This window comes from Xyrauchen texanus, chromosome 11 (genome assembly GCF_025860055.1).
Source record: "Xyrauchen texanus isolate HMW12.3.18 chromosome 11, RBS_HiC_50CHRs, whole genome shotgun sequence".
Lineage (NCBI taxonomy): Eukaryota > Metazoa > Chordata > Actinopteri > Cypriniformes > Catostomidae > Xyrauchen > Xyrauchen texanus.
In genome coordinates, this window is record NC_068286.1 from 47,890,931 (window position 1) to 47,913,221 (window position 22,291).

General features: G+C 42.0%; 1 protein-coding gene across 1 annotated transcript in view; it reads right to left on the reverse strand.

Annotated features, from left to right (window-relative positions):
- The window catches only part of cntln (centlein, centrosomal protein), a 108,626-nt gene that overhangs the window by 27,196 nt on the left and 59,139 nt on the right, over positions 1 to 22,291 (reverse strand). Inside the window, exons 14-19 of the mRNA XM_052137275.1 lie at positions 11,678 to 11,778; positions 9,003 to 9,097; positions 6,891 to 7,384; positions 5,768 to 5,843; positions 4,808 to 4,898; positions 2,591 to 2,787 (exon numbers count right to left, since the gene is read on the reverse strand). Of these exons, the coding sequence (XP_051993235.1) occupies positions 2,591 to 2,787; positions 4,808 to 4,898; positions 5,768 to 5,843; positions 6,891 to 7,384; positions 9,003 to 9,097; positions 11,678 to 11,778 (1,054 nt within the window). The remainder of the gene's footprint in view (positions 1 to 2,590; positions 2,788 to 4,807; positions 4,899 to 5,767; positions 5,844 to 6,890; positions 7,385 to 9,002; positions 9,098 to 11,677; positions 11,779 to 22,291) is intronic.

A 22,291-nucleotide genomic window follows, 5' to 3' on the forward strand; every position in this document is an offset into this window, starting at 1 on the left:
GTTAACACCAACGCCATCTTGCAATGGTCAACATTTCACATATCGTTTATATAATACATAGTGTGTAAAGTTAGCATACAGTAGGTAATCTATACCGTATCAATACTTATATTGTCACCAATAACCTACGACAATATGTAGTCCATAGTGAATACAACTTATTGAGAATTCACATTACAAATGATCATATCTACATATAATAAATGGAATAAAAAATACATTAAAAAAAAATTACAAATAAATGGACAATACGGTGATGCTGTCAAACACATAAAGGGAAATCAGTCTTTCTAGTTCATGATTTTAGATAATAAAAATAGTAATAATAATGAGGGTTAGGAAGAGAGCGCTCACATGCTTAAATGGGAAGAATAAGTAATAAATCTTGATTCCTGTAGACTATAATCTATTCGAGAGCCTTTTTTATTCTGCGCCTCCATCACACATCTGTCAGCCAAGGAAAAACCACAACAATAAAAACCATTTAGTGCAATTCTCTGTCATGTAATGACCGATATGATTGTTATTTAAAGATATATTACACTGTTAATGTTTTTGGATGGCTAGATTCTTTTATGGTTTCTTGGGTTGCATTTATGATCAATAGTCCCACTGCTTTCATAAGAAGCTTGAAGCAATGAGGTGGTGCTCTGTGATTATTAATATCAAGCGTTTTAAAACGGTTTAATTTGGAATTTCATATAATTTGCCACATGCAAAATTGTCTGGCATTTATTACCCACCAAATGTTGTAAAAATCAATTGGAATGGACGATTGCTGCCTGTTGCAGACCACATCTGTCCTTGTTTACTGGCGGCTCTTGACCTTTCCAATATTAAGGACGTGCAGACATATTGTGGTAATTAGAGGGCAGTTGCTAATGTGGCAGGATTACTTGACAATTACAGGCAGGTGTGTATGAGCAGCGGCGGATATAAACTCTGCAGGGCGGTGGCCCTCGAGGAGAAATGACTCTTGAGCAGTTTTGTGATTTTGCCCTTGATTCCCTGTCTGTCTGTCTCTCTGTCTGTCTGTCTGTCTGTCTGTCTCTCTCTGTCTGTCTCTCTGTCTGTCTTAAATAAGTCTAAAGAGGAAAAACGGAACAAAACTCTCAAATTAACATTGATCAATTACAGTCTGTTCTACACACTTCTCTGATTGCCATCATCTGTTGAGATTATCAAATCTGGACACACCACCTCAAGCCAATTAAAGAGAGTGATCACACTACAGGGCAGGACGGGGCAGTGTGTGCGGGCACAGACCTGCTGCCCTTTCAGCACTCCATTAATACTGCACGATTCAGAGTCAAACAAACAAACATGTATGCGCACGTGCACACACACACACACACACACACACACACACACACACACACACACACACACACACACACACACACACACACACACACACACACACACACACACACACACACTTTCTGCATTCTTTCCTTAAGCTGTGTATAAGCAGCAGGGTGTGTTTGCAGAGAGAGAGAGATGGGGATGTTCATCTTGACCTTCTGTTTGACTCAATCAAGTCTCAAATTGGCTTGTCATTTCAAGACGTGCCTGTGGTCTTTATTCAGCTTCTGTCTGTTACCCATCCAGCTCAGTACAATCACACAGCCAACACACAACACTGTGTGCACATCAGTCACATCCAGTGACCCATACAGTACTTGCACACCAAATAAGGATAACCCAGATGACCAAACGGAGAAATCTTACCATTTCAACATACCAGTACAAAAACAATTAAATAAAGTGGTGTAACTTTTTTCTTAAGTGGAAAAGATGGTGTAACCATAGAGTAAAAACTGCTAAAATACTTTCCTTACACCTTGAATTTAAAACTAAACTGCTTCAATGAGTATTTTTAATAAGAGATAATGCCAAACGTTACGCCTAGGGCTGGGTATCGTTCCAAAAAATGTCGATATCAGCACCGATACCTTGACTTCAACGATACTTTTTTCAATACCAATTTTATGAAATCCGTACAAACTTTGGTTTTATTTTTTCAGTTTGTTGACTTTTAACAGACTCAAGGACTCTCTCCTGAGTTTAACTCTGAATGTAAAACTTGAAAACATCAACTTAACGGTATTCAAAGCGCTTTACACTGCGTCACACACACCCCCAAGCACGCACGCACACACACACACACACACACACACACACACACACACACACACACCAGAGCTGCATACAAGGTGCTAGCCTGCCATTGGGAGCAACTTGGGGTTCAGTGTGGAGTCGTGTGGGTCGGGAATCGAACCGCCAACCCTATGATTAGTGGCCGACCCGCTCTACCACCTGAGACACAGCGGGTGTTTTTGAGAAACGTAACAAATAAAATGAGTATCATTAACCCACATCCACAAAGAAATCTCACATACACCAGTTGAGTCTTTACAAATATGGCTAAACTAAGTTAGGCTAGTTGACACTACTTTTAGGGGCCACTATACATAAGGGTCACATGAAGTCTATGTATGTGCAATAGTAACCAGACAATAATCAGACTCCAAGAGTGAACAAAAGCAAAGTCAAGAGACAGTAAAATGACACTCTAGTCCTGCTTTACCTTTGAAAGCTGCTTGCTGGCATTGAGTTGCTGGAGAAGGGAGTCTACTTGTACTTGTGCTTGTCTTTGGTTCTGCTGTGCTGCTCTTCTGTCGGCCTGTAGAGCTGCAACCTGCTGCTTAAGGGACAGAAGACTCTGGCGCAACACAGCAGTGGGCTTTGTTACCTTCCTCTTCCTCATCATCTGCTGTGAGACATCTGAAGGTGGAGGAGAGGACACACTCAATACTACAGTCTCTTTGAAGGTGGCAGTGGATACAACTGAAACTAACTTACAGTTGTTAAATAGCAACTCAAATGTACTAGAGTCGTACAAGGAGGTAATGATTTGAATAATGATTTAATGTGCAGACACCACTATAATGCCATCTGTAGGTTGACTTCACAAGAGTAAACACTGTTGTTATAACCATAATCTGTTTTTCCGATCATTGGAAGAAGGATGATGGCAGTGGGAGTATTTGGGAAACCTGTTTGAAAACAATTATCTGTACGGAATAGCATATTACCCATACCAGAATATGTGAGTTGCAGCAATTACCCCTCCGTGCTCAAAGCATTCTGTAATCACTCAATCCAGGTGGCGGAGGACGAATCTCAGTTGCCTCCGCGTCTGAGACCGTCAATCCACGCATCTTATCACGTGACCTGTTGAGCGCGTTACCGTGGAGACGTAGTGCGTGTGGAGGCTTCACGCTATTCTCCGCGGCATCCACGCACAACTCGCCACACGCCCCACAGAGAGCGAGAACCACATTATAGCAACCACAGGGAGGTTACCCCATGTGACTGTACCCTCCCTAGCAACCGGGCCAATTTGGTTGCTAAGGAGACCTGACTGGAGTCACTCAGCACGCCCTGGATTCAAACTCGCGACTCCAGTGGTGATAGTCAGACCCTCATTTCAGTATGCTTTTAAATATCACAAATCTCGGTGCAAAAAATTTATTAAATTAAAAATAAATGCAGAATAATTGGAGAAAAGCTACAGTGTGTTTAACTGGAACAGTAACATTAGCCCAAGCCTATTCAATTGTTTATATTACATATGAAACATTCTCTGGATTAAATAAATGAACTATAAATTATTATAATCTAATCTATAGAAATAAATATATCTATATAATTCTAGCTATGAATCTTTAAATTGTAAAAAAAAAACAATATATATAAATAAAATTAATTACCAAAAAAAATAAACAAATACCAAAACGAAAAATAAATATTAAATTAAATAAATACATAATTATATACATACACACACACACATATATTCTCTCACACTCACACATATTCACACACACACACACACACACATATTCAAACACACACACTCACACACACTATATATATATAATAATAGGACTAGATGAGTTTTGATGGTCTTATTATAACTGTATGTCTAACACACTTTTGAATCTTTAAAATATTTTAAAATGGTCTGATAAGTGGATGTGCGGTTGTTACTGACAAATATCAGACCGCTAGATGGCGCCGTTGACCAGTCAGAAATAGAGTATTCCAGAGCAGTGTAATAATTTTAAATATTTAATGGGGTGGGGGGAGAGAAATCTATATCTGACATTTTTCTCTCCACGTGTCAACTGACATTACCGTGTTGTCTGGACACACGCCTTTTAAGATTCCACAACAAACCTTTGGTCATGCCAATCACCTCCCCACTCCCATTCTCCTTCGCCATCATTCATTTTCAATATACATTTGTATTGATCACATTCCATCTGATAATATCACATGTCCTTTCATGCCAATAGTGCTCATCATGGTGAATTCGTGCTGCATTATAAGCCATTAACAGGTGTTGTGCTCGTAATGGAGTGTAAGTGGAGCTCTCTGGGAGTGGGAATAAACAGTAACGCTCCGAGTTTCAAAACACCCGCTCGCTCCGGGCAAATCATGCCACTCTGCTTCTACTCTGGTCACATACACTGTACCCCTCACTCTGTCTGCAGTATATGGACGTGGCACAATACTCTGATGGTAGTATAACATTCTGAATTTAGCCAATCAATATTTTTGATATTCTATTGGGTGATATTAGAGGCTCTGAAATTACACACTTGCACCTGACCAGGGAAAATGATTCTGCTTATTGTTTATAGGATCAAGACTTTATTAGATACGGCCAGCTCAAGAAATCAAGCACATTGGCTGCTGCTCTGCGCCACGCAGGTGCTAAGTTGTATCAGGTAATTACCTTGACGTTGAATGTTTCTAGTTTGAGTCCGGGTTGAGCTCAAATCCTCCTCAGGCCTTTCTATGGGGCAGATCAGCATGTACCTGCAGCCCTGCAGGCAGGGAGGAGGTGGAAACACAACACATGACACAATAAGCCGGGGCAACAGTTTAACATAACGCAACGTGGCGGCTCACAGCGGAGTGACACAGAGGAAGCGTTTGTAGTCACATCAAAGGAGTTCCGGCTTTCCCCTCCCCGTTTGTATCGAACACTATTTAAAAAGGTTTTGATCAGTCTCTCTCCCTCTCTCTATGGGTTTGATCACGGATTTATCCAGAAGCTCTTTAGTGTGACACGGGCGGTGCAGCGCTATGCTCCACTGTCACGCCGATGTGAGCCAGCACGGTTGATGAGTACACAGAGGCATTCAGGCAGGATCTGAGAGAAGGCTGACAGCTGTAGAGCTGAGAAAGAGGGAAAAAAGCAGAAGATATGGAGCTTCCATGTTCCCCGAGGGGATGGGGGAGAGCCAACAGAGCCCTAAGAGACTGCCGAGAAGAGATCACATTTACAGGAATAGACACCGCTGATGCGCATCTCCCAAACAACGCAACTGCTTAAAGTCAAGAAGAACATATTTTAACTTTGCTTTAATGGAAAGAGGCCATTTAAAATGTCTTTGGGCATAAATATCAAACATGTGTAACAAAGCAGAATTCATTTCTTCAAATATTAATTTGAACTTTTTTTGTACATTCCAGTTTGAAACCTATAAATTGTGTGTAACCAGTCAGAGGTTGATTAGCTTGGTGAACGAGCCCACGAGTCCTGCAGGTGGCACACCTTTATCAGCCGAAGGTAACTAGAGTTATTCTGTCTCGTTCGCAGATCAGACACATGCTTGTTTAAATGTAAGCCAAACACATGAAATGCAACATTGTCGATTTCTACAGAATAAAATATTGTTGCGTAACAAACCTTGGGCTTCTGAGGTGCTTGACGGGTCTGAGCGGAGTATCGACTTTCTAGGCTGTCAGAGAATTCTTCATTTTCACTGTGAAGAAAAATTTAGAGAAAAGATTTACTTATGAACCAAGATTAATAGATATACTCTGGACAGCTTTGTGACATTCCATGTGATAACAACGAGCCAAAAAACCCCAGAAGAATCCCAAATATCTCCTTTGCCAGTTCAAATCTGAATCTTTCAATTAAACATGGACGTGGTGTGTAACTAAACAGCTAAAGCACTGCTCTTCCTTCCTAAACGCTGCACTGTGTCATTGAGAAGCCTCTTAGAGGAAGATTTGGAAAGGTTCCAGCATGCTGTTCTGTGGAGGCAGTGATGCATTTGGGTAAAATAAATCTGTGAACTGGTATCAATGGAAATCATCATGCCATCCGTCTTGCCATTAACCCAAACGCAGATTCCAGCATAAAAATTTCAGGAAATAATTACTGAAGATACTGCTTGATTTGGGGGATGTTAAACAGCTTGTAGACATCTGCTAGTGAGCCGAACAGAGTCATTCAAAATTGATCCCGTTAAATTAGAGCAAGAACGGGAAGAGGAGGAGAGAAAGAGGAGATGCTGGCTTCATTGTGGAATAGGGGTGTCAAAGGAAAACTAAATTGATCAGCCAGGGTTCGCCTGGAACACCTCCTCTGTCAGGGGGTGAATATGCAAAGGAAGCACAAATTAAATTAACCTGCCAAACTGTCAATTTCAGGGCTCATGACAGTGGGAAAATGGCATTGGGCAGAAAGTGAGGGGCTGCGGGTGGGTTCAGGTGCTTTCTGGCACCGGTTCAACTCCGCTGCTCAGAGGTGGCTAATTCTACATGCAAATTTCAGTCAATAAGCTCCTAGCAAGACATCCCAGGATAATTCAAAGGATCTGACATTTTTTCCCCTTCTTTTCTGCCCCCTTCCTCTTTTTTTCCTGTCTTCTGAATACCAAATAGACAGGAGCTGGGATTCAATCACCCGATTGCTTGTGTTTATGCATATGTGTGCTGTCCCTACAGTCAGAAAAATAATGAGAGCATGAGAGATGGAGAGCGGGAAAGAGACAGATAAAAAGACAAGGTGGGGGATGTACCTGTCTGCGCTCATGTCCTCCCAGTCGTCCTTGGTGGGACTGTCCATCCTCTTCCATTTTGATTGCGCCCGCGTTCCGTTGGAGGCTTTCACCCAGCCGGTTCTGGACCCCATCCTGCTGTTAGCCAGTGTGACGGCTTTCACCTTGCGTTTAGCTGCAGACCGATGGAAATCTCGCTCTGCTCGCAGGACTCCCAGTTCCTGTCTGAGCTTGAGTAGCCTGCGTCTGGCCTGGGCTGCCGATTTAACGGCCTTCTCTGCTTCGGTCTTGAAGCCGTGCAGCTGATCAAGCAATCTGTTCTGCTCTGCTCTGGCCTGGGCTTCTTCCGCCTCCTTACGGGCGACGGCACGTTGCTGGTGGAGTTGAACTCTGGCCTGCAGATCATCCCGCTCCCCGGCCAGTGCTGCGTTCCCTTCCCGTAGCACCTGATTTTCCTCCCGCAACCGCACAATCTCGCTCTCCAGAGAAACCATTTGACTCTGTAACTCTTCTATCTATGAGAGCAAGCACACGTGTGCCCATCAACACCTCATCCTTTCAAGCAGAGCATCTTTTTCAACATTTGTGCTTTTAAATTCATTCTCGCTTTGGCCATTTTAGAGCATGCAGGCCGACAGGCAGTCTACGATTCCCTCCAATTTTGTTACTCATGGCTAAACATAAAAGAGGGCCATTTAGACGGCTTGTCAAATCCTGGTGGAGGGTGTGAAAGAGAGGAGGGGATGCCTGCTGGGTGTATACCCCCAGGCAAATCACTGCCTTTTATTTAGCACTCTCACAGCCTTACTGCCGCAGCACACCACCTTTCAAACAACATTAGGCCCTTTTATAGCTGGCTGACAACGACCCCCCCCTATCTCCATCAAAAATTATTTCATTTATAATGCGTTAGCAAGAGCACATAAACAGCAGACTGCCCCTGTGGGTTATTAAGTTTAACATGGTGCTTGTCATTCGATAATAAAGGCGATGACAGCCCCCATTACACAACCATATGGCAGCTGCTGGCACAGCTCACAATGCCATCATCTGCTCCGAATTATTCTACAAACCATTTCATTCCTCTGCTCAGAATGTTCCCTCAGTCCTCGCCAGCCCCTCCAGCAAGCACTAACCTAAATGTTGCTTTAGGGGAAATGAAGTGCTTCTGAATAGACTGTGGCCCTGATCTGCTCCGGCTAAATACTAATGACAAATGATTTACTGGTGTTAAATGAGTGATGGGGCGAGTTATTTAGCATGCATCATATACTGGCAGCTTCAGCGGAAGCAAACGGAGCCATTTATAAGTGCTGAGCTGATGAGAAGTGATTTTTTATCTTCTATATGGTGCTATATCGTACGCTTGATGTCTAAAAATCACACGGTCAAAAACATTTTGAAAGTGCACGATACTTTCTTTGGTTTTAGACCATTGGGATCCAAAACCTAACATGCTCAAGGACAAAATGGTGGGGGCGTAGTGGACTAAAGCGCATAACTGTTAATCAGAAGGTTGCTGGTTCGATCCCCACAGTCACCACCATTGTGTCCTTGAGTAAGACACTTAACTCCAGGTTGCTCCGGGGGGATTGTCCCTGTAATAAGTGCTCTGTAAGTCCCTTTGGATAGAAGCATCTGCCAAATGCGTACATGTAAATGTAAACCTCCTTGCATTGCACTATTCTTGAATTAATAAGCTAATTAGAGGTAGGCCGATATATCTGTTCTACGATTAAAAATAATGTAAAAATAAGTATGTTTCTGGCTTGGTTAAAATTAAAAGTCCCACGTTATGCACCAAATTGGCATTTTGTTTGGTTACAGTACTGGTTGCACAATAACGCATCTGGGATTTAATAAATGTTGTCCGCTTGTAGCCCGTATGTCTGTGCCCATCATAGTAAGGAACGCCTAAAAAAATTGCTCAACCTCTTCCAACACCTTAGTACTTGTCGTTATCAGCCAAATCCACAATCGGTCACCTTTTAGAGCGAATCAAATATTTCATTTGAGCCAGTTGTGCCTTAAGAAGAATCAAATGGACCTCAGCTCTTTACTCTTCTTGACACGGTCCTGCTAAAGGCAAAACAGGTCCTAATATGTAAATAGCAGGCCGCCAACGCTTGGTACCTTTTTAAAAGTCTGTTCCACTCTTCGGGCAGTTGTCTTGATGGAGGTGCTGCTCCTCCTGACCTCCTCCTCCTGCAACTCCCTAAACAGGAGCTCTGGTGAAGGAACAAAAGCTCATAAGGTCACCTGACAGCCACTTTCCCTCCTCAAATCAATTATCATTAATGACACATAATTTCATGTCTTTTCAACCATCTATTCATCCGCCGGAGCTCTTAAAGAAGCCATTAATGAACAGACTTAAAAAGGGGATTCGTAACCAAAATCAAAGCCCTCTGGCCTGGAGCAATCACGCAGGTTTGTGTCGAGTAATAGACATTCATTTTAAAGGCAATTATCAGTGTAAGTGGGGGTTTGTGTTTCGGTCTTCACGGGAGTAACTTTGTTTCTATGCTTGTTTAAGGAAGGGAAAATAAACACATTTGGAGGGCAGCAGCCAGCTTGGGTTGATAAAACTTTCATGGTGAATGCGGATGCTCATTTGTCGAATGAAAATGTTGTGAAATATTTAGAATCTGTTTTTTTCCTCCCCCCGAGCTGACCTTTGGACAGTCAGAGGTGAGGCTGAAGAGTCTTTCTCCAGCAGCCTTATGCACACATTCACAAAAACAAACTATTCACCTATGTGCATGCTCACAAACACTCACCGCTTCCAAACCATGAATGCAAACGCACACATCTCCATGACAGTTGAGATGTTTGTTACTTTAAATTAGCCGTCTCTTTTGTCTCTGGTCCATGTGGACACAAATCAGGTCATAATTCGCTGGGCTTTTTTTTCTTCGGGTCCCTTGATTGGCTAATGAGTTCTCTAGATGAGCCTTCTGCTTAACTGTGGGTCTCCACTGCCAGTCCAGAAGCACGGCTTTCATAAATGTCTGCAGAACTGCTGTACAGTGTCAAATTAACCTTTTATCAGTTTTGCTAGTCATTTTATTGATGGTGTTCTGTCTTGATTAGGTCACGTGGGCGACGTGTGTCTCCTGTATCAGAGAGTCTGAATTTTAGTACACGTGCGAGCACTGTACTGAGTGCACTGACATTTTATCTACATGAAAATATAGGTTGAGCTGTTCTTTGAAACCATGTTGACAGCGATTATATCTTTTTGACCAATTCTCCGTTTATTCTTGCACAGTACATGTGTTATGATGCGAGTGTTAACAGTACATCAGCTAAATGAATTGATTCTCAAATGCATTTATTTAATTTCTTTATTTACTTTAAATAAACTTGCCTTGCCTTATTTAAAGGTGCTGTAAGCAATTTTTTTTTTCATGGAAAAGTGTGCAAAAAATTTTCCTTCTCCCTTTAAGATTTTAATGAAATAAGTGTCCTGAGATATCTCACCCGTCTCTGTGACAGCTGTAGACTTTATAAACAACAAACAAACATGTTGATCTTTTCACTTGTCAATCATTTTGCTCGTTCTCATAGTGTTGTATCTGAAGTGGATCATTGAGGATGTGATTCATAATGCTGTCAGATGAGGGTGCTATTGTGCCACTGTTGACTTTGACAGCCACAGGATTTGGTCTCAAAATGATATTTGGAGGGCGGGGCTTTGGAATAAGGGTGTGTGGCTAATTCAACAGCTCAGTCGCGTGAAAACTTCAGAACGCTAAAATCGCTTACAGCACGTTTAAAGTTCAAATCTGGTGTAATGTTACATATTTTAAACAAAATTGCACAAAAGTCATTTGACAGCGGATGTGGTTGTACATGAGGAACAGGGGTGCATTTGTTTTTATTAAATTATTTTGTGACGTCACTGAGAATGGAGAGCGGATTGTAAATGGAGCGGTGGTGGCATAGTGGGCTAAAGCACATAACTGGTAATCAGAAGGTTGCTGGTTCGATCCCCACAGTCACCACCATTGTGTCCTTGAGTAAGACACTTAACTCCAGGTTGCTCCGGGGGGATTGTCCCTGTAATAAGTGCACTGTAAGTCACTTTGGATAAAAGCGTCTGCCAAATGCATACACGTAAATGAGTGACAGAGCAGTGATGTGCATGTCTCTGAGAGCTGTGTGCCGGAGTGAACACTGCTTCTCTATAACAAGACCTGCAACTGACGACACAAACATCAGAAACGTCCAATTTCAGCACTGAAAACACCTCATTATAACACACAGATGTGCAGTATATTATTGGCCACTAACAGGTAAATTAAATGATTATTATTGATGCATATACTGGAATTACAGCTGATAATTACGGTATTTATATTAGCTTGTGCCGTCTTTCGGAGTCACGCGTTTAAGGTTTTTGAATAATGAGCTTGCCGTTCCAGTTGAAAGGGTCAAAATGTAAAAAGTACAATGATCTTGATCAGCCACAACGAGTTGTTGACGATTGGTTATTGGTGTTTAATGCTAATGCATTGGCTTTCATAACGTTTCACTGTAAATGAGGCATATAAAGAACTTCAGTATAACTGCACAAGTTATCACAATGAACACAACAGCTTACCACACCATCAGACACATATTCTCTTTGGATCTATCCGCTGTGCATTACTGCTGGTTCAAGATATCCTCCTCGAGTTCCTTCAGCGTTTAGTGGCGAGAAATCACGGCACAAACTCACGTTGGGTGTGCAAAGGCCTTTAGTGTAACGGGACTGATGTCTCCCGTGACGTGTGTGCGGTAGGATAGTGTCAGATGTGTGATACCTTGCTTTTCCTCCTGTAGACACGCTTGTAGGTCCTGAACTGTGACTCTATCCTGGGCTGCCTGCAGACACAGAGCGTTCAGTTCCTCTTCCAGGTCAGCCCTGAATTATAAACAGCACCAAGCGTTACAATTAAGACCTCAGAAGTGACCGTTTGAAATCAATGTGTAGCCAAAGAGGTGCCCTAGTTATGCACGTATAACTTAAAGGAATAACCATACGGTCTATTCACGTACCATTAACCCAAAGCATAATGGAGTACATTAACACAACTGAACGTTACTCGACTATGCTGGATGTTTCCGTGATTGCATTCACTCCTTCCATTCATTTTTATTCCAGTCTGTAAATGCAGCAAGTTCCTGTCAAAGTGTGTTAAGCCACTTCTTTTGAAACTCCCTCTTTTACCTTTAAACTGCCTCAACTCTGACACCATCCAAATCTCTCCCCTACTGAGATGGAGATATAAAAAGAAACCCTGCTAATTAAATAGCTCTTAATTCGCCAAGAAATCAAAGTCCTAAGTGACAAGCAGCATAAAACCCCTAGCTGGGGTGTAAGGATTTCTTTTCACCTAGACAGAGAAGGGATAGGGGTGGGTGCAGGGGGATGTGAACAGACAAGTACCAAACCTAAACCCAATTAAGAACCACCAATTAGCTGTATTCATTCTAGAAACTAATTAAAAGGGGCGAAAAGAGGCACTTTCAAGTTATTATTAGGACCCAAAATCAGCCTGCTGAGGATTGGGGTAGGCCCAGGGAGACATCTGCACCTGTAAACACACACCTAGTTCCCCTCCCATTCGTTCTGCTGCAGCGGTAGAAGTTCAAAATCTCTACGGAGTTCCTGTGGCTTACCTCATCAGACTTACTGCTCCTGAGAGTAAGTACTAGCAAAGATCTCTGGGTTAATACTCCAGTTATACAACAACAACTTTGCATCACAGTCTGTGGCTCAGCTGGTAGAGCATGGTGCTAGCAACGCTAAGATCATGGGTTCAATTCTCAGGGGATACACAAACTGATCAAATGTATAGATTGAATGCACTGTATGTCGATGTGGATAAATGCATAAATATTGTAAATATTATTGCAATGATCCATAAACACATCATGACTGTCCATAGAATACAACAGCATTAACTCTGCATCCCTTTTCACCCATTTTTGTAGTAAAACTTATACTTTTCAAATCAACTTCATGCTGTATTGCCGTGCTAGGCTGCAGAATATATAAGCAGCACAAGGTGGTTTATTAGCATTCCAACAGTGGAGATCAGCTGTAGGTCTCTTCTGACTCTGCCAGCCACTCTATGAAAACACTACAGTTACTACAGTTCTTCTTTTCACGTCAATAGCATAGATTTGTTTTTTGAGGTTGTGTGAACCTCTGCTCCACCTATTCCCTCTGCTCTCCAGTCCCAGCGTGTCTTTGTGCGAGTGCATCATTTGAATAACAGATGTTTATTAGTACAGGACAGTTAGCGGGGCCCTCTTTAGAGCTGCCATGCTGGTTGGATATATTTTGGTATAAATAAGAAACCAAAAGGGGGCATAAGAGATGGAGGGAAGGGAATAAGTAACAAACCAAAAGCTGCAGTGTTTGGATGTTGTTTGATTAGAGCACAAAATGGGGAAAAATACATTATACATGCAGAAAGTGTATTAGAGGGATTACACTGAATGGCTAACAACACAAAACCACCAGACACCAACAGATCGAGAGATATTAAAAACAATAAAAGAGACAGAGAAAGTGACATTACTTCATACAATAAACACCGATGATGGTGATTCCTAACCCTAACCCCCCCGCCCGCCCCCAGCCACCTTAATATTTATACAGTGTATATATATATATATATATATAGTATAGATTTTTTTATATATTAAAGGAGTCACGACATGCTTGTCCATCACGTTCCTTATTAGTAAAACATGATCATGTTCCACCCTCATTCGGACCCTCTATCACTGTGTTTTGGCGCTGCTGCTCCTTTAAGACTTGACAGTAAACGCCCACTGTTCTGATTGGCTCTCTCCGTGTCATCTCACTGCTCACCGCTACTGGGCGGGGCTACAGAAGCGATTGATGTGTTGTTGTGGAGGCGGTCAGATGCAAATGTCCAGTGTGACATCACAATGTGGAGGAAGTAGCGAACGAGTCGTTTTGGCAGCGTTGTTTCAACAAATGCTCTTTATATAGTGAGGAGGAAGTTTTGAGTTCTGAAACTTAGAGTGTGGTTTTATAGTACAATGACCTCTAACATGTGAAAAGATCAAGGACAATTTAATTTCTAATGTCATGACCTCTTTAAATATCCAAGTGGCAGGGGCGATAAGCAAAAATCTATATAGTGACATTCTTGAAATGTTTAGTTGGTATACAGTGCGACAAGTGATGCTGGCGTAGTGGGATAAAGCACATAACTGGTAATCAGAAGGTTGCTGGTTTGATCCCCACAGTCACCACCATTGTGTCCTTGAGTAAGACACTTAATTCCAGGTTGCTCCGGGGGGATTGTCCCTGTAATAAGTGCTCTGTATAATACATTGGTACTCAGAAGGTTGCTGGTTTGATCCCCACAGTCACCACCATTGTGTCCTTGAGTAAGGCACTTAACTCCAGGTTGCTCCGGGGGGATTGTCCCTGTAATAAGTGCTCTGTATAATACATTGGTACTCAGAAGGTTGCTGGTTTGATCCCCACAGTCACCACCATTGTGTCCTTGAGTAAGACACTTAACTCCAGGTTGCTCCGGGGGGATTGTCCCTGTAATAAGTGCTCTGTAAGCCACTTTGGATAAAAGCATCTGCCAAATGCATAAATGTTAATGATACGGACAACACACTCTGATGGAAAGTGATACAAAAACTTCTATATTAAAAAAAAAAAAAAGCATCCTTTCTGATTTAAAATGATGTCCAAAGTTGCCTTGTGGTAGACCGATCATGTCCACTGCAATAAAAAAAAAATACCTAGTGTCAAAACAGACACGCATCCTTCACAGCGGGGCCAGTGTAATCATGGCGCATTTCTTTATAGATGAACATTACGTTTACCGCATAATCCCCGGTCATGTGTACAATATGACAACAAGCACTGTTGATCCTCAGTCTCTCTGTATCATCCACACTGACTATACTATGAAGGTAAATTAGTGCCTAAAAGATGTGCACGCGCAGAATATGATTTGTAAAAGCGCAAATTAAATTGCAAGCGTAAAAATAACTTGCACGCGCACAGAACGTTTTGTAAAGGTGTAAATCAAGTTGCAAGCGTAAGAAAAAATATTAGCAATACTTTAATGCTTTGTATAAGTGTAATTCATGTGTTTCAAAAGTAAATTTGGTGCATAAATTTGGACTTCCTTTTTTCATGCTTACACTTGTCACCGATTATGCGCCTAAACACACCAAAAACACTCAAATCAGTGATATGCGAGCAAAGAAAGGAGAATATTTATGGCACAAACAAGTTATTTACAGGTATGCAGTAGTTTATGTTACACATACAGACTGATTCTACACACTCAGTGAGTTTAGCTGTTCATGACACCCTTTCTTTGCTCGCATATCACAGATTTGTGTGTTTTTGGCGTGTTTAGGCGCATAATCGGTGACAAAAGTGTCAGGAGTCAGAATACGCACCAAATTTACTTTGTTAATTTGCAATTACAGATTCGCAATACATGAATTACACTTATGCAAAGTATTAAAGTATTGCTAATAGTTTATTCTTATGCGTGCAATTTGATTTACACCTTTACAAAACGTTCTGTGCGCATACAAATCTAATTTTGCATTCGATTTGATTTACACTTTCACAAATATCAGCACATGCAAATCATTTAGGCACCAATTTACCTTCATACAGTCCCATCAGTTGTCACAGAAATATACGAACATATGGTCAATTATTCACCTGAAATCACCCGTCATCAGTGTAGAGGCGTGTTATCGACTGTTTTCATACAGCGTGTTTTTAGAGTTCATTTCAAATAAAAAAAAAAGTTATCTGATATATGATGTACAATGTGAATAAATTGGAATCTGTATCTTCTATTCAAGTTATTATTAAGAGTAATAAACAATAAATTACACAATTCATATTAAACACAGCCAGAATGAATAAAAAATACATTGAACTGAAAATATATTAAGAGGAAAATACCAATAATCACATTTGTATTTATTTATATTTTTCTCCCCAATGTGCTCTGAGTCCTCGAGGTGGTGTAGTGACTCGCCTCAATCCGGGTGGTGGAGGACGAATCTCAGTTGCCTCCGCGTCTGAGACCATCAATCCGCGCATCTTATCATGTGACTTGTTGAGTGCGTTACCGTGGAGACGTAGTGCATGTGGAGGCTTCACGCTATTCTACGTGACATCCACGCACAACTCACCACACGCCCCACCGAGAGCAAGAACCACATTATAGCGACCACGAGGAGGTTACCCCATGTGACTCTACCCTCCCTAGCAACCGGGCCAATATGGTTGCTAAGGAGACCTGACTGAACAGAAAATTGCCACCTCAGCCGATATTGCCAACACAACTGGACAAGCAGCAGCAGTTTTCGGATCTCTGACATGGTGTCGATGGCATAAAAGAAATGTCAACATTGCTATAATGCTCATACACCAATCACTGGTACTGTCTGTGCTGTTATATGGTGCAGAATCACAGATGCTGCTGCAGGCAGACTTGAAAAAGCTTGAAGTCTTTCAAATTCAATGAAGAAGAAGAAGAAGTAGTTTTATTTATATAGCGCCTTTCCATAGCTCAAGGTCGCTTTACATTGTACATTTCAAATACATTTAGATGCCCTCACATACATTACAATCACATAGGACACAGAGTCACCTTATCAAAAATGCATGTTAAATAGATATGTTTTTAACTGGGTCTTGAAAGTAGCCACAGATGAGGTATTACGTAGTGTAAGAGGTAGCGAATTCCATAATTGAGGAGCATTAATACTGAAAGACCTTCCACCTACAGTAGACAACCTGAAACGAGGGATGGACAGTAAACCAAGTTCAGCTGATCTAAGAGACCGGGCAGGACGGTAAGGGTAGAGTAGGTCAGACAGATATTGGGGAGCAAGACAATTTAATGCTTTGAATGTTAGCAGCACAGGTAGCCAGTGAAGGTCATGAAGCAGAGGAGTAATGTGAGCAGAACGCCTGGTAGAGGTGAGAACTCTTGCTGCAGAGTTCTGAACATACTGTAATCTTGCAATAAGTTTTTTGGGAAATAAGGCATTGCAATAGTCCAGGCATGATGTGATTAATGCATGAATTAAGGTTTCGGCATCAGCTAAAGTGAGAGAAGATCGTAGACAAGCAATATTATGAAGATGGAAAAAAGAGTTTTTAACAACAGAAGAAATATGAGAGCCAAAAGATAGAGTTGGATCGAATAAGACACCAAGGTTACGAATCGATGAGACGAATGCTTAACGTGAATTCCATCAATGTCAAAGGACTGGTCCATCCTTTTAACTGAGGCAGTAGAGCCAATCACTAATATCTCAGTTTTCTTATCATTTAATTTGAGGAAATTCAGGGACATCCAATGCTTGATGTCCTTGATACATGCAGTGAGTGAGTCAGGCAGAGATGGCCTATCGGAGCTGGTGGTTATGCTTGTGTCGAATTGTAGGAATTTCAATCAGGGACAAAACACGCATTGAAACCCTAACTACACACTAGTATACTAGTTATACTAACTGTGCAAGCTCAGTTCAACACAAGCATTTGATTTGATTCTGAAGCAAATATTTTTTTGGGATTTTGCCTTCCATTGGATACTGGGAACTTTTCTGGCAACTATGCACTAGATAGAAATGCACGCTTGACAAAGATGTTACTTAATAATTCCTCCTCAGTGCGATTGCCACAGAGTTTCTCACCATGAAGAACGCAGTGCTCTCTCTCTCGCTCTCTCTCTCACTGACACACACACACACACACACACACACACACACACACACACACACACACACACACACACACACACACACACACACACACACACACACACACACACACACTAAAAGCCACTCTGTTTTGTGGCCACATAACCAGCTTGGGTTGTGTCTAAATTTTCAATAATTCCATCATCAATTATCCCTTTATATCGTCACTTTCCTAAAATAAAGTGATAAGTCATTTTTTCAGAAAACACAATAAACTGAACCAAATATCATGAGGAGATTTAGGCAAAAAAATACATTTAGTAAAAAAATGACATAGGACATTATTTTAGGAAGGTGACGATATTGCCTAATATTGTGTAGGTCCCCCGTGCCACCAAAACAGTGCCAACAGAGACTGTTGTGTGTGAAAATCCCAGAAATACTCAAACCAGCCCGTCTGACACCAACAATCATCCATGTGTTTATCTAATCAGCCAATCGTGTGATAGCACTGCCGTGCATAAAATCATGCAGCTTCAGTTAATGTTCACATCCGTCTCGACGGTTCACGTAACACGGTCAGTGCGTGGTGTTTTTATATGGGAACCCTTGTGTCACTTCATTCGACACAATGTTGAGTGAGTGACAGAAGGGGAACGTCATGGTTACTGTTGTATCCTCCGTTCCCCAAGGGAAGGAACGAGATGTTGTGTCCCTCCTGCCGCAGCACTAGACCTACCACTGTAAACGGCCGTACCTGTATTTTCGGCTCCTCAGTGCAAAATCCTGACTGGCACTCGCTGTCCCGCTTCCCTTTATACCCATATGTCCGGGGCGGGGCATGCCCACTTGCCAACTTGACATTGGCCTTTTCTCAGGTTCAGAGGTACGTTTGGCATCCCAGGAAGACTCCTTGTGTCACTTCATTCGACACAATGTCTCGTTCCTTCCCTCGGGGAACGGAGGTTACAACAGTAACCATGATGTTCTCTGCGCAGGCTCAACCTACACTGGAATATTACTACAAGAATCCCGCCATCATTGTTCTTACACTCACTGAAAAAAGGCACAGTTTAAGGTACAGGGCCATCACTCTTGTTACATACCTGTACATAGAGGCACAAAAAGGTCCCCTTGAGGGTACCCACTGTTGTACCTTTAACCGTGTGCCGAAACCTTAAGATTTCTCTGTATATATTCAATACAAGTATTCAAAATCAAAGACTGCTGATAACTCAAACAAGTCATTGACTGAGGGAAAGACAGAGATCTGATATGCACTTCTAATATTTGAATGAACATTTAAATGTGCAAATCCAGAATAATTGTGCCAAGATGAACGTAAACAGATATTTAAATAACATCTACCACTTAAACACCATTAATTTTTCCTTTTCTAAGAGTGAGCTAAAAAGAGCAGCAAAACACTGAATGGTGAGCTGAATATTTTAGGCCATCATTAATCAAACAAATAATTAATGGAGGGGGTAAAAGTTGTGCTAGTCTTCAAAACAGACATCAAGCATTCTGACTTTGTGTTCTTCCATTTACGTCTCCCTGTCTGGGACCCAGGGCAAAAAGACACTCATTACTCCTAATACCTTGTAGCAATCAAGATGAAAAGCAAAAAACAGCGGCACAAGAAGGTTAAACTTTATTAAACTTCATTAAATTCAAAGTCTGGGATCATGTCTGTAACGGTCACTCTCAGTGGAGGGCGAGCAGTGCGAATCATCTCAAAGGCTTTTTTCCAGCTTAATGGCTGGGTAATTTATACTTTGATGTCGTTTGAGTGTAGCTATCACTGTCTAAGGGCTGTTTATTCTGTTTATGAGGCCTAAATAATTCCTGGCTCTTTTTACCCATAGACCCTAAGCAACAATTAACAAGTGTGGACATCCCTAACAGAGACAGACGCATAATGAGGAAGAGAGAGAGAGTGTAAAAACAAGCAGGGGGTGGGGGTAGAGATTACAAATGGGGGTATGTTCACAGTGCAAATTATACCACAGCAAATCCACTCTTGTCTCACTACAAAACAAGATATTTTAATCTCGATGTATCCAGCACGCCGCTTCATTTGCCATAGCAACTGACTATATGGCTCAAGAGATATTGCACTTGAGCTATGCAGGCGTTCCTCCGTCATTAAACACAAGCATTAATGGGTCACTCTGTTTACCTGCCGAATTTAATTTGCAATGAACAGTTGGCAGGGCACATATGTCCCTTACGCAAAAAAATAAACATAAACGAACATTGTTAACAAACACTTGAATACACACACACACACACACACACACACACACACACACACACACACACACACACACACACGTGAGAGAGAGAGAGAGAGAGAGAGAGACAGACAATTACATGTCTAAGGGATTTTGAGTTGCTTTAGTAGACATCTTAACATCACGCTAAAATTAAATGGGGCGGGGGGGGGGGGGGCGCTCTTTTCGAGGCAGTCCTGCACACATACTGGAGACATATACTTGCGAGGGATAGCAGAACCATAGCGCAAAAAGGAAAACATCTCAATTTGGACTTCGTGTCCATTTGAATGGGTGCAGAACGGACAAAGATTGAAGGAGCTCCTGACTGTGAGAAGCACTTTGGAGAAACGAGTGCAATGAAATGAAGCAGAGGCGGACCACTGCTGATCTGAAAGTATCCAGCAGCCTCTGCCTGCAATTAAGACAGCCTAAAACTACAGGCTGCAATAAGGTAATTAACCATTAGCAGATCATTGCAACACTTATGAACGCAACCTTCACAAGCACAATCATCCTAATATGGTCAGTAAAATGGCAGCCTGCCATCTTTTTCCAGCGCAGCTCCATTGCCACGGCCCATCATTAATTGTTGGCTATCAACAGTAATTTGGCTCGCCGTCCCACATAACAGCTTGATAAAGCAGTCCAGCCTAATTACACCTTGCATGTCCTGACCCATTCCTCTCACTGCAAACAATAAATAAATCAAGGTTAAGTGCAAACGAATAGAAGTCAGAGAGAGGACGAAATGAGACATGCTTTGAGGAGAGCGTGTAGGGGACCTGTGCTTTCAAAATCACACAGACAGTCGGTTATGTTCGTCTCGGGCTAGTGGAGATCAAAGACAGCGCTCTTCCCCCTCCACTCCAACAATGTAGGGTTTTCTCTCTCTCTCTCTCTCCCCCCCGAAAGCACAAGTTGGGCCAGCCTAAGTTTACTCAGTGCTCGCTGGAATGGGCATGACAGGGATCACCGCTAACCCCGAAGGACAGGTGCTGCGTGGCTGGAAAGAGAGCAGCTCCCTCGTGCTACTTGCAGGTCACTCCCAAGTAGCGCGTTAGTGCGAGTGCCGCAGCAGAAGGCCCTTAACAGGGAGCGTTGGCTGCTAGCCTGTAATTAGCTTGGACAGCTCAGGCTCAAAGAGAGAGAGAGGGAAGCAGCCAGGCTATATCATAATGAGCTCAGCTGGGATTAGGAGGACAGGCAGTGGGCTAGGTGGGGGCGAGAAAAGCGCGAGCACTCCTGTATGAGCGAGCCGGGGGTAGAGATCAAGCAGGGGAGGGCCAGGCCGCACTGGCTGGCAGGGTTAGACCCCTCAGCAAAGGATGGGCCAAATGAGGCCTGGCAAGGAAAGGGCCAAGGCTGCCTAATGAAGCGCGACACCTCCAGCCGACGAGATCAGCAGTAATTAACACACACACTCACATGGACTGTCACTGAATGTTCCCCCCAAAAATCTCAAGGGAGCAAACCTCAAGACAGGAATGTCAGTGTGTTTAGTTGTTATAAATGTCTGTAGCTGCTCCAAGCATCTGTATTCAGTGTACGGGTGTTATTTTCAGGGAATGTTTTGGAACAACTGGAAAAAAAAACATACATCCAAAATATATGCACACATATTTTATATATATATATATATATACATATATGCATATATTTTTGATGTTTTGATTTATTGTGTGTAAAAAGTTTGGAATAATGTACATAATTTGCTCTTATGGAATGAATTTGGTACTTTTATTCATCAAAGTGTCGTTCAACTGATCACAATATAAAGTCAGGACATTAATAATGTGAGAATTACTATTACAATTTGAAAAACATGTTCAGAACTTCTTAAACTACTTCAAAGAGTTCTCATCATAAAATCTATTGTTAATCTAGAGGTCAGTTTGTCCAGATACTCAGGTGACCTTTCACCCCACACTTCCTGTAGCACTTGACCTTTCACCCCACACTTCCTGTAGCACTTGCCATAGATGTGTCTGTCTTGTCGGGCACTTCTCACGCACCTTACAGTCCATCTGATCCCACAAAAGCTCAATGGGGTTATGATCCGTAACACTCTTTTCCAATTATCTGTTGTCCAATATCTGTGTTTCAATGTGTCGAAACTTTTCATTTTGTTTTTCTGTTTCAAAATGTATTTTTCTTTGCAGTTCTTCCCATAAGAGTCTCCTCTTTACTGTTGTACATGAAACTGGTGTTGAGCGGGTAGAATTCAATGAAGCTGTCAGCGGAGGACATGTGAGGCGTCTATTTCTCAAACTAGAGACTGTGATGTACTTATCCTCTAGTTTAGTTTCACATCTTCCACATCTCTTTCTGTTCTTGTTACACACACGCACGCACACACACACACAGAGATACGCACGTACACACGCACACACACACAGACACACACAGACA